Raw genomic sequence first — 17,910 nt, 5'->3', positions numbered from 1 at the left:
ACAAAAGTGACATTAGTCTCATAGCTTTTTACTCTACTAGAAGTTTCTCAGACCAGTTGTAATGATCATACCTAGAGTGAGATGCATAACTTTTGGGGGGGATTATGATTTAGCAGATTTATTTTGGATTAGTTCCAACAACAGCATAGGACCTTGCAGATATGAAGTACCTTTGAGAGGTAGCCATGTTGACCAGTGTCTGTCTGCTGGAACCTCTGAGGCTTCGGTGCTTTGCCATCATGCTGGATTTATATTCTTTTCAGCTCCCCATTGTTTGCAGAAGGCTTCAGAAACTTTTTTCTTCTGTGACCCTTAAGATGAGATTTTCCTAAAGACTTTCTTTAAAAGCAGGAAACCCCACATGATGCAACACCCTTTCCCTTCTCTGGGCACTCCAGTGCCTTTATCATCCATTTTACCAGAGTTCAGTCCTTTTGGTCCCGGTCACTGTTTGCCCATTTGAAGACACGTGAGTGTGAAAGCAAAAAGACCTGTGGAGAAGCATTTCTAAAACAGTCGCTCTTTACTTTAAAAGGTACAAGAATGAGATAAGTGTGTGTGGAATAGGAATATGTGCTTAATTCGCTAATGGGAATCTTATCTTCTCTTTTGCCACATAGTTTTGGTTTTAGCTTCTAGTTTAAGCTCTCAAATAGCTGATGATAACACTTTCTTTTCTAGACAACCATTTCTGCCTGCCAGTTGACCTTCCTAATCTATCTCGAGTCCTACTCAGATGTTTAAAATCTCCCTTCAGGTGACCTGCTGCTTTGTCAACACTTACCTCAAGTCTAGACTCGAAGAACTGATTTGCCCTGGTCAGTAGCCAGCTCTTTGCCTGAGATTGCTTCCTCCTGAATGCAATAGTGTTAAGGTTCAGTGATCATCTATTGTTACCTCTCTGCTTGCTCGGGGAGCATCTCCTGAGACCTCCTGAGTCTTATAATGAAAACTGTGCTCTGAATACAGAGCAAACCCTGTAGTTGTGTGGGTGTAGGTACATGAGTGTCTGAATGTATGTGTATACACATATATGTATATCTGTTATCTATCTGTCTATTATGAAAGACAGATAAGTGATGATAGTCTACTTTTTTCTGTGTGTATAGACATACATATACGTATTTACATATATATACACACATACATATATGTATCGTAATAGATAGAGAATAGATTCTCTGAGGCATCAGAATGGTAATCAGCTAAAAATACATTTTCACAAAAAAAAAAAMCCCGTAACCAAGATGCCGCTTTTCTCCTCCAATGGGCATAGTGGTTGTGATTTAGTCATTTACAGTAGTTGTTAGTGCAGTCAGGTAGTTAGATGTCCATCTGTCATCTAGTGTGCAAGCAAATATTTGCATGCACAGTTATTTGGCCCAGAAAATACCTTGAGCATAAAATAGGTATGCAGCTCAAACACAGTCTCTAAATGTCCTGGCCATCTTAAAACATTTCACTTTCAAACACCCCAAATCCTTTAAGTTGCTCAGAGAGAACTAAGGGATTTATATTTGGAATTTGGACTTTTGAAATTAAATATATAGAGACAATTACAAAACTTGGATGAAGTCAGTGGAATGATAGAGATCAGCACCAAGGGAGATGAGAACCCAGGACAACCTGCATGCCTTTCCCTTTTTTAACCTCAGCAGTACAAACTTGCAGCATCTAAGCGAAAGTTGTTCCACGTTTTTTCCCTCTCTCTGTGCCAATGTCTCAATTACTGGAAGCACCCAAAAGCAATTAGAAGAATTCCAATAATCATCCTGTACTACTGTGGCTGGACTGCTATGTATCATCAATAAYGTGATTATCATTTTGAGAAGGAATTGCTTGGGGTAGAGGCACTGTGAGAAAGGTTCCAAACAGGTTCCCAGTCATATTTGCAGCAACTCTCACGTTATTCAGTGTACTAACGAGTTCCAGTAGTCTTAATAAATACCTTCCAATATAGGGGGACTTGACTGCTCATATTTCCACTGGCAGCTTAAGCTAAGTCAAAGTGTTATCAGTTTTGGATGCATTATTTCTGACTCTCAGAGTGAAATCCAAGCCACTGACAGTGCTGYCTAGTAGCTGGATATTCTCCCATCTATTTTACATCACCCATCCTTTACTTCCTGCATTCACGTCCCATTCTTAATGAATGTTACAAGATCACAATAAGCCAGATTTTAAACCCTTTACTGTTAGTTRCTTTATTGGAACTGACTATAAATTTCAGCATAAGACTGCAACAGTTAGCCAAAGGTAGCAGAACACAGAGATGAGGTACCTCACAAGTACTTGTTGGATAAGAACCTCTAGTTGATTTTGACAGCAAAAGTGCGTTGGGCTGCCTGCTTGCTGGCCCAGAGCTGACACTAAGTGACATTGCTCCCTTAAATATCAAGTTTTAGTGCAATATGGATCTGAAAGGCAAGACCAGGACTATGCTTTCATGCCTTAACCAAGTCTGCGAACAGTGTGTGAGTATATCTTGTGTCTTTCTTGTAAGAGTCTCCAGCTTGCTTAAAACTTGAGTTCTAGGGCTTGAGCTTTGGTGTCCAGGAATCTGGCCCAAAGCTCAAGAACGTAGTGATGTGTAGATATAAGCAGTCAGGACTCATGTTTTTTTCAGGGGTGTTTCATGTTGATAAGGAGTTCACACAGAAGCCAGTGCTGGGTGCCAATTTTAGGTGAATAAAACTGTTCCACCAGCTGTGTGAAGTGGCTGAAGTTGTTTGGTGAGACTGAATTTTAGCAGGTTGCATAATATGTCTGTGGAGATATAACCAGAGTTTGCCAAGCTCAAGCCTACCTTTAGGCTCATATTTAACTAACTTCCTACTGTAGGCAAATGGAAGCTATAATTCGTACCCTGATTTAACTTCTCAGTGCTGATGGAGGTGCAGTTGCCATAGTCATATGTGTCTTTTCAGGCAGCAGATTTATAGTGTTGTGTGGAGCACTGCATTGGTGTTTTGTCCAAGTCAGCTGCTGCACTGTGTGGAGGTGGGTGTCATCACAAAGCACAGTGAGCATACAAGTCCACAAATCTCCCCTAAAGAACAGAAGAGATTCCGGGATATTTTGATGCTTTCATGTGTTTGTGCAGAAATGTAAATGTATTAAAAAAAAATGAAAACTAGGAACTGGTGAGGGGTGAGAGAAAGAAAACTGGTTATCTTTGGGATCCGCACCAACTGTCATAGCTCCATTTCATGGCTGACTTGCATCTGTTCAAGTCAGTTGCTTTTATTAATGCTTACAACCCTACAGCCATAAGAATGCTAAAGATGCAGTGTTAGCACTACACTGATATATGGATGGTTTCTCCATGAGGAAGAAATTAATGATTATTCCTAAGACTGAAGCCACAGCTTTTGATGTCTCACCAGCTTTTCCATCCTCCAAATGTAAGGAAGAGTTCATGTGGATTTCATTGGTCAGTGTCAGAAACATGCTGGRATTTGGACTGTGAGATTTGGAACCCAGGATGGTCATGCACTGTCAAGGTGGTGCCCTTCAAATGGGAGAAGAACACCGAGGTGTCCCCTCCCCAAACCCCTCTTTCGCAGAAGGATCATAGCTTAACCAGTGATGTGGTGTAATTCARTTAAATGCAATTGCTCATATTCATGCAAGGCTTTTCAGTTTCCCAACCATGTGCAATGAGAGGTGTGTACCCATCTTTCTCTCTGCTCTTAGAGCAATCATTAGCCATCTTCCCTCCCGTAAGATTAGAATTAGAAGAATTAGAAGACTAATACAGGGTTTCTGCTGGGCCCAAGTAAAATGCTGTCAGGGGCTAAATTGCTGCAAGCCTGAATGAACATTAGGGGACAGCATTGGCCAGGAGTCAGCCTGTTCCGTGTTCTTCATGCTCTCCCTTTATTTACAAGTTGTCTTCCCTTGTCTAAATGATAAAGCTCCACTTGCTACTTGCTGATCTAACTGGTGCACTCGACATCCATTTTTAATCTGGCCAAATCAATTATAAATATTACGAGCTGCAATTACCCTGGGAACTCCTGAAAAACTAATTAGTACAAGTCCTAACGATGAATTACACCTTTCTCTTGGCTATTTGCAGCAGGGAAAGAAAACGAAAAGAAAAACCACTATGCTCAGAAAGAGACCAAACATCTCTCAGCCATAGCAAACAAAATTCAAGGCAGTGTTTAATTACATTCATATGGTTCATGAAAGAATGGGCCATGGTGGGCTGAAAGCCAGGGCACCTGGCATTGCCTAGGGCTTAGCTCGTGTTTTCTTGGGAGGTGTTGCAAGATGTAAATGTCCTTTGCAAGGAGTCTTTGGAAAGGGAAATCTCATGGGAACCTGCAAAGTTCATATCGTTCTTGTTTACTGTGTAGCAACAAAGGAGGCTAATGCGATAGCTCTTTAAGCTGGAGCCATGTTGTGGCAGTGTGGAGCTGATTCCCTCCCTTGGCAAGGTCAGGGACTAAACGGGAACTAAAGCCGCGTCTGGCTTTTCTTGAGCAGGGGGAGAAGCCAGGCGGCTGTTTGGAGAGCTCCTGAATTGCAGAGGAGAAGTGGGATAGGCTGACAAGGTGTGCGCCTCACCTTGCAGCAAGAGAGTCCAAACAGAAAGGGCACACTGAAGACTTTCTTCACTGGCATCTTGTTGCTGTCGGGTATTTCTTACGGGAGCTGGTGCGGCTCCCTAAAGGCATTGGAGATGTTTCATGTGTCTCCTAAAGTAATGCTTTATGAAGCTGTTAAGGGCAGAATTGTACTCTGGGATAACCGCAAGTGTGGCTGCTTAAGATTCATTTTAGATTCATTACAAGATTTTGGAAGGAGTGTTCCTGTAAAATACTTTTAATAAAACGTATGAAGATTCTCTGAACACATGATAGCTGGCCCGGGAACTCGCTAGAGACTCAAATCCTTGCTTGAGTTGACAAAAACTCTCCCTTATTTCAGGTGAATGCCTTAACTGCTGAGAAACTGGGCTGTTTGGGTTGGACAAACATTTTTTTCTCTTGCTTTCTCTTTTCACAGGGAAATCTTGAACATTTTCAAGAAAGCCATTTCCTGCATTACTGTGGTTTTGAACTGTATCATAGACACACATGGCTTTTTACACACAGCCATGTCCCTGTGCTGGGCAGCTTCCAAGAGACTGGGACAGATAGTGATGGAGGAAAGGTTTAGAGGAAGGGGAGGATACGGTTACAGACAGGGATTATGCGCCTACTGGGATGCTGGGTTTTTTACCTCAGAGAGAGGATAAAGATGTGTTTGTTTGTTTGTTTGTTTATTGATACATCTTCGCAGGGAGTCACTGGTAGATCCGTGACCAATAGTGGTCCCCAGACTTAGCATTTTCCTCCCTTTGGGCTGAAGCTTTAACCACTCACTTCCTACTTTTACTCTGGCAAAACTGCAGCAGGGGTGAGCTGACAGATCTGGGGGGGGGGGGGAAAAGTTCCTTTTCCTTCAGTATCACGCAGCAACTGCTAGGCCTGTCAAGTGAAGGTCAGGCAGCAACCCTGAACAATAGTCAGAGATTTCCTAAGAGGGACAGTTGCCAGGGCCTGTTCTTTCCAGCAGAAAAACTAAAACACGTTCTATTTTGAGCCAGTCAGTAGAATACAAGGAGAGCGAGTCACCTGCCAGACAAGTAAAACGTGAGTGAAACAGCCCCAAAAATGACTTAGGAAATCTCTAGTTTCTCTCCATGCCCTGGATGCACAGCTGAAGAAGAAGTATGCATGGAAGAGAGATCATATGTCATGCCCATGTATAGCATGTAGCTATATTTTCCCATCCAGAAGTATAGACTGTATTTTCTTTTGTGCAATTCAGCAGGTCAGCTGACTGCCAAGGTTTGTGCCCAGCTGTGATATAAAGGGTAGGCGATTTAGAATGAGAGGTTTGAGGCAAGTGTCTGGAAGAGGTGTTTCCCACTCATACCAGGAAGCTCTAGCTGGGCTGACATGTAGGGAAGCACTGGGCGCCCCTCTTCTTCTCATGTTAAGTCAGGGAAAAAGCAGAATTACTTTGCAGGATACCAAAGCTTGCTTTCTTTCCAAAACCAAGCAGACAAACAAACAAACACACCCACATACAAAAGCAGAACTAATTAAGATCAAGTCGTATCTCAATAAATATGCAAATTAAAAATCAAAACAAAGAAATTCTATTTATCACATCATAAAGTTGCAAATTGCTGTTGTGGCTCCCATCGGCTGCCTCATCATAGATGAGGGCTATGAGGCTGTAGGTTTTAAATTAGTAGACCAACTAATATGCATACTTGTTTTATTGTGATAGCTGGGGGACTGGTAGCTATAGATATATTAACAACCCTCCTTCCCCCTCTTCTGTACTGTGTTCACATTCAGTGCTATTCATAGACTATATTTATCTTGGAGTTCTCTGATGTAATGTCATTGGCTTTCCTCTTTGTTTACCTTCTGTAAGACAACATCATTATTCTTTGGTAAATGTTTCATGTCTCTTGTTGGGTTTTTTTGTTTGTTTGGGGGAGAGGATTTTTTTCAGCTTTAAAAACTCAGATTAAAAAAAAAAACTAGAACCTGCTCCTAAAAAAMCCCCTCTTTTTTGGAAAAGAAAGAAAACCGCACCCACTTCAATTGTATGCAGTAGTCTAGATGCTGCCATTTCTACTAACCCCCATGTTTCACCATTTGCTTTCTCCCCTAAGGGAGCAGGTCTGTGTGGTGTGCAGAAGCAGTGTGCGATGACTTTGGCAGCTTCCCTAGTGGATTTCTAACCTGCTCCCCAGCATGCTGCATGTGGCCATCTCTTCTCTTTTAGAAGAACCTCCAACCTGCTCGTTTGAACTAGCCCATTTGTATTGTTTTGTTTTATGTTTTAAAACTTCACACAGCAGAAAGTGAGTTACTGGGATGGAAAAATCCACATAGTAGAGAGATGTAGCTGTTTTGTAGAGTTCGGTAGTGTGATAAAGAGCCTTTCGACTCTTAAGTCACCAGGGTGATTACAGCCTGACTTGGCAGCAAGAGAAAGTTGGTACCGTCTATTTGCTGTTTGGTAGCTCATCATGTGATTTGAGGTGGTAGCATTGATCTGGTTAGTAGTAGGGATCAGTCCAAATYAGAGAAACCACCACTAAGCTCAGTATTAACTGGCTTGCTCGTTCATAGTAACAGCAAAGGAGCCAAGGGCAGAACAAACTAGGCAGAAAGACTTCTTTCCTGATACCTAGAGATGGTCTAGGCACATCCCCACATGGGGGGAACCTCTCTCTGCAACGTATCTATGCAAGAATTGAATTTTCATCATCTTAGTGTTTCATGTACTGCGTATGTGGATTTCTAGGCAGTGTGGTAGCAGCCGTCTTTGGAGGGAAAGCTAATAAAGTCCATTACAAAGGATTTAGGCACATATACTTGCTTCCTAAAGACTTTATATGTGTTTTCCCCTTGTTCTGTACCTTCAGTCTTCAACATAAGCAAATGGTAGTTCTTCTTGTTTTTCCTTTTCCTTCTCTCTTTGTTGTCTTCCAGATTTTCCTTCCATACTGCAGTGCTTTTGTGCTAGAAGTTATTTTCCCCCTTTCATTGGAAAGGTAGTCCTAAAATCATTTAAGTGGTCAAATGAAGTCAGAAACTCCACTGTTACTGGATTTCCCAGCTTTAAGTAATAATAAGTGATTTTTGTTAATTCTCATCCTGATAATGCAGATGTCTAACTTTGGTTCCTAGATTAAAAACTGAATCATTTTTCCTTCTGTARGGTATCAGCAAGTTGGGTGGTAGCTATGTTCTGTCCCAATGGCATTAGCAGCTCCTCCCAAAACATGCAAGTGCAATATTGCAAGTAAATACATTTTGTTTCTTTCTGATTGCAAAGCAGCAACAGCAGAGCTTATAAATGAAAAAGTCTAGTTCCCCTGAGTTTAGCTGGCTTTGAACATTATAAGGGGTACTTGGTATCATTATAATACATGCCATGCATCTGTAAATGCATATGTAAAAAAAAGAATAATAATCAAATGCAGTGAGTGGTCAGACTCAGCAGAGACCAGTGCTCATTAATGTTTGTGCTGGGAGGATTGTCCTGGTTTGGTTTGGTTTGGTTTATATCACATACTCGATTTCAGTTTGAGTTCATCCTGACCTAGATTTCTGGGCAGACTGAAGTGCAGCCAGAAACTGTAAAAGTGTATAATTATTCATTTATTTATTTTTAAGCTGTACAGCTCTGTTAAGCTTTCAGAGGATACTTTACACCCTGCCTTTGAAGTAAACTGAGCCAGAGCAGCTAGAGAAGGAGGAGTGAGTTGATACTGCTTTTTTCTGTTTGCAGAGTAGCCTGTATACAGTTAAGATCTGGGTACTCAATGCTGGGAAAACCTTACACTTTTTTTGGAGTGCGGAGAAGAGAGAAAAGAGATCGATACATCCAAGAGCAATACTTTACACCTTTGGTATGTTCTGAAACCTCAGATGCTGGCACTGCTGTGAAACAGTTGAGAGCTGGAAGATTATTCCGGTTACTGACATGTAAATGAGCAGACCACACATTAAAGCTATGTATACTCCATCTGCCAAGCCATTCATTCTTCCCAACCTGGGACAAATTAGAAACTCTGGCCCAGTGGTGGAAGATTATTATTCCTTTCCCAGTCCCCCAAAGCAATACATTCTCCTGCTTTGAGTCTGATTGAAACTGTTGACCTGGAGGTGAAAAACAGTATCTGTCCCCCTGATTCATCCAGATTCTGACCTAGGCAACATTGAAACCACAGACTTCTCTCTGGTCTCAGAAAAACACCCAGCTGCCCTCCCAGGCCAAGGGCCAAATTGGAACTAGACAGATAGGAGAAAGGCCTTATCCCCCAGAGCCATATGGTCTAATATTTACAATTCTGTCATAAATATTGTATTAGGCTAACTTAGTACAAAATGTATTGAAAATAAACATGTGAAGAAAGACTGTGACCATTCCTGTAAGTAAATGGCAGGAGGCTAAGATGGTGTAACCTGCCTTTCCGAGAGCCAGACGAAGGAGTTGTGACATCACTTTAGAGTCTCTCTAGAGTCATTCAGACTTGCCTCTGAATTTGACCCTCCTTCATGAAGCTGTGTGACCAAAGATTGTTCATATTCCTTCCATAACACAAGCAGTCCTAGTACTTTTGCCCTTCTTGGAGTCACTGGGCTCAAAGTCCCTAGAGCCTCTGTTTTCCATTTATTCTGCCTCTTGTTAGTGGGGTTCTGAGATTCCACAGATCAGGAGGCAAAGATGCCAAAGCACTTCAACTACCTGGATTAATTAGGTCCTACACTAAATGTGGAACCTCAGCGAGGTGAGTGATGTTTAAACCAGGAACCTTCTGGTAACTGAATACCTCCTCTTCCCCTCTGCTGTATTTCAGCTTCTTTAACCTTGTAAGTGCCTCAAGACAGGAATGGTGTTGTCTGTATATAAAGCACTACACTTCTGCATAAGCAATAGCAATAATAATAATAATAATAACAATAATAAATGTTTCTCCTGTGAAGTAGGTAAGTAGCATTCTTCTTCATTTTACAGATGGCAAAACAGACACAAAGACATATAGGATATTGCTTAGTGTTATCTCATGCCTCATTAGCAGAGCCAGGATTGAACCCAGGAAATGCATTTCCCTGTTTCTCACTCTTCCCACTGGATACCAGCACCCTCCTTTGATCACATCCCCTTTCTCTTGTGATTTTTCTGCAGAAGCAGCAGCAACAGCAGCCTGGAGACTGATGATGAACCTCCTTGTGTGGAAGAAATAGATTATAATACTGACAGCTGCTCTGATGGTGAAGGGGACTTCTCAGAGCTAGACAAAGAGATCCAGGAGTGCCTGTCGCAGGTGGAAGGGGAGACAGAAGACGAGGGGGCAACCACGGGACAGACATGCAGTTCCAAGGTTCTCAGAGGGCTCTATACTTCCAGCCAGCCAGCAGCCAATAATATGGCTCTCCCTCTGCGTTCAGTACCGCTCGGGATGTACAGTGGGTTTGAGAGCAGCCCTGCATGAAGAGGGCTTTGACTTGCTGAGCAATAAGCAAATGTGTTAGTGTTCATGCTCGTCTGTTTGCCAGCTTCAGCATCCTCCCCAGATGTGTTGCTCCAGTTCTGCATGGAAAATTGACTATATGTTTGTGTATTTTATATACATATATATAGAGAGAAGGACTCCTTATCCTTTGTACACAAGGTGGAGTGAGCGGCTGCTGGCCCAGATGGTACTATGTGAGAACATCAGCCATTCCTAAACACAATCCCCAGTTCAGTAACTGCCTGTAGTTTATTAGTATATGGCTTCATGTAGATTGTCCTGAGGAATGGTCTTCCGAGCAGCCAAGAAACAAGAGATGATGACCCTCATCCCAATTTAGGCTTTTACTGTGGGCAACAGCCTTTGTCCACAAATCCTGGAAGAGTGGCAGTTTCTGAGGCCTTTGGTCAGAGCTCTCTGTTACCATTCATTTGTCTTGAGCTGTAGAGTGTGTGTCTGATTACTGTCTGATCAGAATTTTGACAAGTGTCTTCAACAGGCTTTGGATCACACTGTGCATGCTTCTGAGCTGGTCATATCTTGGCAACAGTCTGAGAAATCCACCATGCCCTACTAAGGAATGCACCAGTGAAAACGCAGAGCAGTTTCTTACCTGCAGAAAATCAGTGCTGGGCTGACTACAGTCAGGAAATACTGCTGGCCACCAGATGGAGATCTGGTCCAGTAACTTGTCCCCTGTGTGTCAAGATGTTGGTCCACTTCCTTCTAAGACACTCAGAAAAGACATTGAGCTTTCTCTGGAAAGTGGCTCCATGGAGAGCTGCTGAAGTTTTTTCCTGACATTTTAGGGACCTGGCCCCTCTTCGTTTTAATCTCAGGATCCTCTGTTGTCATTGTAAAATGTCATATTTACACATATCTCTGGAAGCCTGGGCTAAATTCACCTGTTTGCTGCACTGAAATGAACTAGTCCAGCATAATCTTAGTTGAGTCTCTTCATGCTTGAACTGATTGATCCCAAGTACAGAATTTGCATCACAGAGCCTGTGAAATGATACTTTCTCTATGTGATATCCTTCCAGCAGAATGTGCTAAGAGAGCACAAATATAGCAGTTCATCCTGGCGAACTAGAGCTAATATTTAAAGCTTTTATTGGGAGTGAGAGGGGTTTGGGGCCTTTCCGGGAGAAAACATGTTCGCTTGAGGTAGCCAGAAGTCCTCCAATATTCCAGCAATGGATTAGTGATGGTGACAATACCCAAGAGTGAATTTAACCCAAGTATCACTCCAGTGACAGATTATTATTTGTTAGTTTTGTTATGATACCACTGAAGAAAACTAGACCTGGTTACAGGACCCCATTTATGCCAGATAGCAATGTAAGTAAAGAGATTACTGGTAGGGTATGTACAGAACACTTTCTACCAGTGACTCCCAGAAGTGGGTGAGGACAGCTTCTGTTTTGATCCCCAAGTGGAAAAAAATAGCTTTCTCCTAAAATCGCCTCCAAACACAGGTCCTGATTGTATAAAATCATCTGTTATGGAGAGCAGGTAACAGCAGTGTCTTCGCAATCCAAACTCCACCAGCATTAGAGTTCACCATGCTTTCACATGCCTTCAGTTTTACACAGATGGCCAAAGCAGTGGAGATGTGGCTTTTTGAACTTCAGCACTGACGGACAACCCAACCATGTGCCTGAGATCCCTGAAGCACAAAGCCCACATCACCATGTCTGACTTCTCATGTTGCCTGAACTTCTTGTSTGTCCTAGACTCTGCTACTGCAAGTGGGGAATTACCTTAAACCCAGGTGGAGTTAACTGCATTACACAAGAGTCTCACAACTCTGTCACTGCTTTCTTATGAGGTTCAAGGAGGAGGAGGGACATACACTGTGTGATAGAGTTGCAGCCTATATGGCCTTCATTGTCAGTGATTATTATTGTCATTACTTATATATGTGGCTAAAAGTACCGTGTCGTCCTGTCATCTGTATGCTGTCTGTGGAGAGAATTCCTGGTAAAGACTGAGATTTCTTCCGATACACGGCCAAACGCCTTTCTGCCAGGCTACCTAAACATAGTTTCCCAGCAGGAGTTTGCTCTTGGGAGGAACAGTTTCTTCCTGTCCTGCTGAGGTTTCAATATCCAGGTGTTTTAAAGTCTTAGCCAGCACACTACAGCTCTCTGTGTCTCTAGTTCTCACTTTATAATGCTGCTCAAAAGACAGGCAGCTTGGGTCCTTATAAACTGAGCTTCTTAGACTGAACTATTTCATTAGGTATGGTGTGTGTTCTCTGTACAGATGTCCTGTTCTGTTGGCTTTGGTGTGGAGCTTGTTGCACATAATACTGAGTTTTCATGGAAGGATGGCTCACAGAAATGGACATGGAAGAAGTAAAACAGGTGTTCCCATTATGATAGTTTGTATAACATTGCTTGAAAGCTTATTAATAAAAAACGATATATGTGCATAGTTAACTTCAAAATCCAGCATTTGTATGCATGACAAAACACTCTCACTCGGCTAGACCCTGTCTGCAGCATGCACAGGCCATTCTGTAGGATCTTCTGGATTCAGCACAGCCCCAGCACACAGTGCAGAAAATACTACTGTACATGTATGTAAGTGTAGATGTGCACGTACACCTACAGCGCCCTGCGCTTTCCACCCTCTCTGCATTGAGTACCAATGCCCTGCCAGAGCGGAATAGCTGAATGATGCCCACCAAGGCTTGCTGATGTACATCTTCCTATCAGAAAGGAAAATAAATCTTCTTAAATCAGCTTTTTTCTTAATGAGACACCTATAATTTGACTGTAAATACTATGGGCTAGTCTCAGCCTTTTAGCTGTTTCATTATGAAGTTCTTATACTATGAAGAATTCAGTTTGATGGACAAATTCTGCCCTAGTTGTAATTTATTGAATCTACAGACTGCGAGAGAGTTGCCCTAGTAAATGTAGGAAGTGCAGACTCCGTGCAGGTGTGGAGCCAAATGTTTAGGGGTAGTAGCCACTGTTGCTCAGATCCCTGTGTTTGGAGGTGCAGGAGGTAGAGAGAGAGCTGGCAAAGGCACTTGGTGTGCTATCAACATCCAGGATTGGAGCACAGCGGACAAGCTGGGACCAAAGTGTCCATGCCTAGCAACTACTCCTGCACAAATGCTGCTGTGCAATATGAAAAGACTGGTCAAGGATTCTCCCTGGCACCTTCCCTGGTTTCTGCCAAACAAATTGTCAGCAAGCAGTGAAGAAGTTGTCGGAGGTGACAGCAAGGCGAACCCACCACCCCAAGGTAAGTGGCCTGTTACTGATAAGGTAGGAGGTGAGAAAGTGTAGTGAGAGGGTTGGGTGATCAACCAGCAGGGAATGGCACATAGAAACCTAGAGCAGAAGCAGTTTTGTTGACTTCATTTCTTCTAAGAGCTTCTGCAGGAAGCAAATGCTCTTCTTCTTTTGACAGGCCTCTAGAGGTCAGGCGAGGGCCTCCATTGCGCCCTGCTCTCTCCCTGTTATTAAAATTCTCCCTGAGTCATGGTAATTAAGCAGAACTAGGCTCTGCACAGAAGAACGGAAGTGCATTGACTTTAATAAAACAGAGTGTAAAACAACTTTAGATTAACTCCAGCCTTGTTTATTCTTGCACAGTTGTAATTCTGGTTTGGTATTTCCCTAGTGAATGGAGCYGTTGTCCCCTGCACAGAGACACATCACCTCACTTCAGCCCACTAAGTGCTGAGCAGGGAGGCCAGTGCCTTTTCTTGCTTTCACTAACTAATCCCCCCAAATTTGGAAACAGCTGATGGAGAAAGGGAGGGAGGAGAGGGAAGTCTCCCTGCTCCCCACTGTTGTCATTCCTCAAGAGTCAGCAAGGCTGTCAGGTTTAGATGCAAGCCAAATATTTCCCTAATGGCCAGTAGAGAGAGTGTCCTAGAGGCACTTGGATAGTCCTCACTGCTAAAGCAATTCTGGTTTCCTGCCAGGCACATTAACTTTTTTTACTGATGCCTTTTGTCTCACTGACTCTCTTAGCGGCTGTGAATAGCCCCGCTCTCCTTCCTCCCCTCCTCCACGGTTTACATGACATGGGTAGAAGATGCGGCGCTGAGCAGTGCTCACACTGCACCCTCTGTCTCCTCCGCCTCTTGACAGCTCACCAGGCCTGCTGGGCCACAATAGCCATTTCCCATCGGAGGCGATCCTATGGATGCCTTGCCAGTGCCTGGTGAAATACATGTGTGTGTAAACCTTTGGGCTAAAAATAAATAATTAAACAATAAAAATAAAAAGAATCAAGTCAGCAAACTAAAGGAAGGACAAAATCTAATTAGTTTTATCTGCTGTTTGTTATGAGGCTGTCAGGCTGCTCTGTCCCCTGGTTTTACAGCACTCTGGAAAATAACYGTTATAATAATAATAAACAACCATACACTGGATTGTTTTTGAAGCAAGCAGGAAGCAGATTAGGGAGAGGAAGACAGCAGACCCTCTTCTCTGCTGCCTTCTCCCTCCTGCAAAAGAGCGGAGAGGCAGGTGTTAGAGATCTCTGCTGTCTTATTTGTCCTTGAACAAGACCATTGCCCCTGTCTGTCAGAGACAGAAAGTATGAGTGGGCGACTGCTTGGCAGCCAGTTCAGGACACTCAGATTGTATTTCCTGCTCTGCCACAGATTCCCTATGTGCACTTGGCCAAGTCATGTAGTCTCAGCTCCCAGCCTCAGTTCCTACGTGACATAGGAGCAGGGCTTCAATTCCTCACAGTAGAAACAGCAGGGTGCAAGTGGCAGTAGGTGTGTGTTCTGGGGAGACAGGGAGGTGAAGAAACAGGGATGTAAAATGAACTAAGTGTTTGTACTATACTGATCTCAGCTACTGCCAGTTGAGAAGTCAGATGGAATTACTCTTTGTGAAGGAGTGTAGTTGTTGTCATCACTACTCTCCACTTCAATGATGTACAGTAATGGTGATGGTTTGTTAGGCTGTTCCTCTTTTAACAGTGATGGATAATTTAAAAAGTCTCTCCTAGCTAGTTGTTAATCAGCCTAGCCTATCCCATGGCCTGGTCTTCACACCAGTGAGTACAGYGGAAATTTTCACACTGATTTCAGGGAGAGCAGGCTAACCCTATGTTTGACAGCTGTCGTATGGTTATCCAGGCAGGGGACCCAGCTGAGCTGAGAGGCAAAAGTCTCCATCTGAAGATAACATGCGAAAGCTTGGATAACTAGAAACTCAGTCCAAGTAATTGCAGCAGGAAAAGGTGAAAGAGAAGGCTAAATTAAAGGGGGGGATAAGAAGTCAGAAGAGAGGAAGGAGGGTACGCAGTGTAGGGAAAAGGATGAAGAGAACAGAGAGGAATAGGAGTAGGGGGCACTTGGAGGAGACAGGCAGAGAAATGGGAGAATTGTTCCTATTTGTATTTGCTCTTCCGTCCCCCGATAGCGTGTCAGTATTAACACTACCAAGAAACAACCCTCTCTACTGCAGAATAAATCTGCCACTGTATTCCCCACTCCATAAACGGCAGCCAAGTCTGTATCCTCAGCGCCGTATTGTGTGTTCAGTGCTGTATTTTGAGAGTGCTTTTCATGATGGTTAAGCCTRTATCATTGCTGGCCTTAGGTTCCCTCTCTAGGGACTCACATTCTTAGACAGGTTCTGGAAGATCCATGGCACATATTTGTCAATGCAGCAGTTTGTGGCTATTTTCCTTGTTTTTTCTTTGCTCTTCTTCTTCTTTGCTCTGCTTCTTTTATTGCACTTTTAAAAAGTGGAAGGGAGAGAAATGAAGGAGGTGAGCAGGAGGGAGTGTAGAGGAAGGAGGAGGCAGAAAGTGTCCTGCTCTGTGAGGACCTCTAGCAAGATGGCAAGGCAGCTACTGGCATTGTGAGCTTTCTTAGCCTCTGATTAAGCTGCTTGTAGCCCATGCAGAGACCAGCAAGAGAGGAAGACAAATCTACTACTAAAAAACAACCATGCATTGGATGCCCTGGCAATAACTCCAGTCCCAATAAATGACCACTACCTTTGGCTAACTGAGCTCTGGACACCAAGGGCTGGGTTCTGCTGAGTCCTCACCAGCTGATGTAATTGCAGTCATAACCCTGTTTCTCACCTCCTTGCTTCTAAATGCCTGACTGAAGTCTGCGTGAATGGTTTTCAGTGTATGCCTTGGCAGTTCAAGTACAGATATGCAATAGTTTCTTGGCTTTGCCAAAAAAATTCCATGAAAAGTTATTTAGCCTTTCTATGCCTGTTTCCCCATCTATGAAATGGAGTTATTAATATTGGTTACTGGTGAAAGGGGTCACAATGTGGCTTAAATCACCAGAATTTATGACACAATCTGAAATCCTCTGAGAAGGCAGATAGGAAGGAATTACTTCCTGATGTTACTTCTGAGCATGGTCATTCAAATGCTSTCCTTACCCCAAGGAGCTTCCGCCATGTATCTGCCATCACTGAAACAGAAAAATACCGTCCATCGCTGTGATCATTGCTAACTCCTTTCCAGGGCAATTGTGTTTCCTTTGGTCTATGCAGAAGGTGGCACAGATGGGGCAGGCAAGTCTTTGAGGTGAGCACACAGGGCAGGCAGAAAGGCTTTGGATTCTTTGACAACAGGATGGTCTTCCAAGAATGAGGCAGCGTGCTGGTCAGAGAGCTGAGAAAATTGGAGATTTAATAGTGGTGAAGAAGAGAGGCTTGGGAGAGTAATGGAGCTGCCTGCTAAACATCTGAAGTGTCTCTGCACAAATGCTAGGAGTATAAGGGCTAAACAGGAAAAATTTAAAACCTTAGTACATGTACCAAGCTATGAGTTAATCAGCTTCCCAGACGTATGGAAAAGAAAAAGTAGAAACAGCAGAATAAGGATTAATTGACTGTGAAGCATTAGGGAATTGATAGGTTGGGTCAAGGAAAGAAGAATCAGGCCAACAAGCACTGACTGTTAGAGACTAGAGCAGAGCTACAAGATGTCCTAAGGCAAGGAGAAGAACAGAGGAAATGTAATACCACTAAAGGTGTGTGAGGAACTCATTAATGCCTTAAAAATGAAAGAATTGCTTAAAAAGTTGAAGCAAAACAACATGATGAGGAATAGAGCAGAATGAGACCAAAGCATGTGTGGATGAAATCAGAAAAGTCTTGGCCCAGAATGACTTATATGTGGCTGGGAACATACAATGCTAGAGAAAGAAATCCTGTGTGTTAAAAGGAATGAAAGCATGCATTATGTACCACGAAAGTAAAACACATAAGAGGTCGTGCAGAGGGTTGGAATAGTCATTACCTTTTTAAATTCACTTATCACCAAAACAGTTGCTACTAGATACATAACAGAAGTCATACTGAAGCAGGGATGGGACTAGGCCAGAACAAAGGGGTGCAAATTAAAGAATACTTACACTGAGTAAGTGAATTCAAATTGTTGGACCTGAGGGAATTCCCCTTCAGATATGCCAGCCAAAGCAATCTTTGAACAGTTAGGAATGGACTTCAAGAGCTTATTTCATACTGAGAAGGTTCTGCAGGCTAGAGAAGGGCAAATAGGGTATTTGTTTGTGAAGAGGGGGGAAAGGAGGACCCAGGAAATTTTGGATCAGCCACCTAAGCCAAATGCCTGGAGAGAAACCTCAACAAATTATGAAACAATCAATTCATTAGCAGCTGTAGGATAAGAGAGTGGCAAAAGACAGTCAACATGGATTTGTCAAGGTGATTTAATTTCCTTCCTTTACTGGCTATATGGCTTAGAGGATAAGGCAGAAGTAACGTATGTTTTTACTTTAGGAAGGCTTTCAGTACCGTTTCACATGACATTTTTGTAAGGAACTAAGGAAATATAGCGTGTATGAAACCACTGTTAAGATAGGTGTACATTGGTTGAAAAATAAATCA

At 42.9% G+C, this 17,910-nt stretch overlaps 1 protein-coding gene across 1 annotated transcript in view; it reads left to right on the top strand.

Moving 5' to 3' along the window:
- The window catches only part of AGBL1 (ATP/GTP binding protein like 1), a 280,526-nt gene extending 270,505 nt beyond the window's left edge, over positions 1-10,021 (top strand). Inside the window, exon 24 of the mRNA XM_026073221.1 lies at positions 9,715-10,021. Coding sequence (XP_025929006.1) covers positions 9,715-10,021 — 307 coding nt within the window. The remainder of the gene's footprint in view (positions 1-9,714) is intronic.
- Positions 10,022-17,910: the final 7,889 nt, after the last annotated feature.

The sequence above is a fragment of the Apteryx rowi genome, unplaced genomic scaffold (assembly GCF_003343035.1).
Source record: "Apteryx rowi isolate R43461 unplaced genomic scaffold, aptRow1 scaffold_11, whole genome shotgun sequence".
Classification (NCBI taxonomy): Eukaryota; Metazoa; Chordata; class Aves; order Apterygiformes; family Apterygidae; genus Apteryx; species Apteryx rowi.
This window is presented reverse-complemented; position numbering and strand designations above follow the sequence as displayed.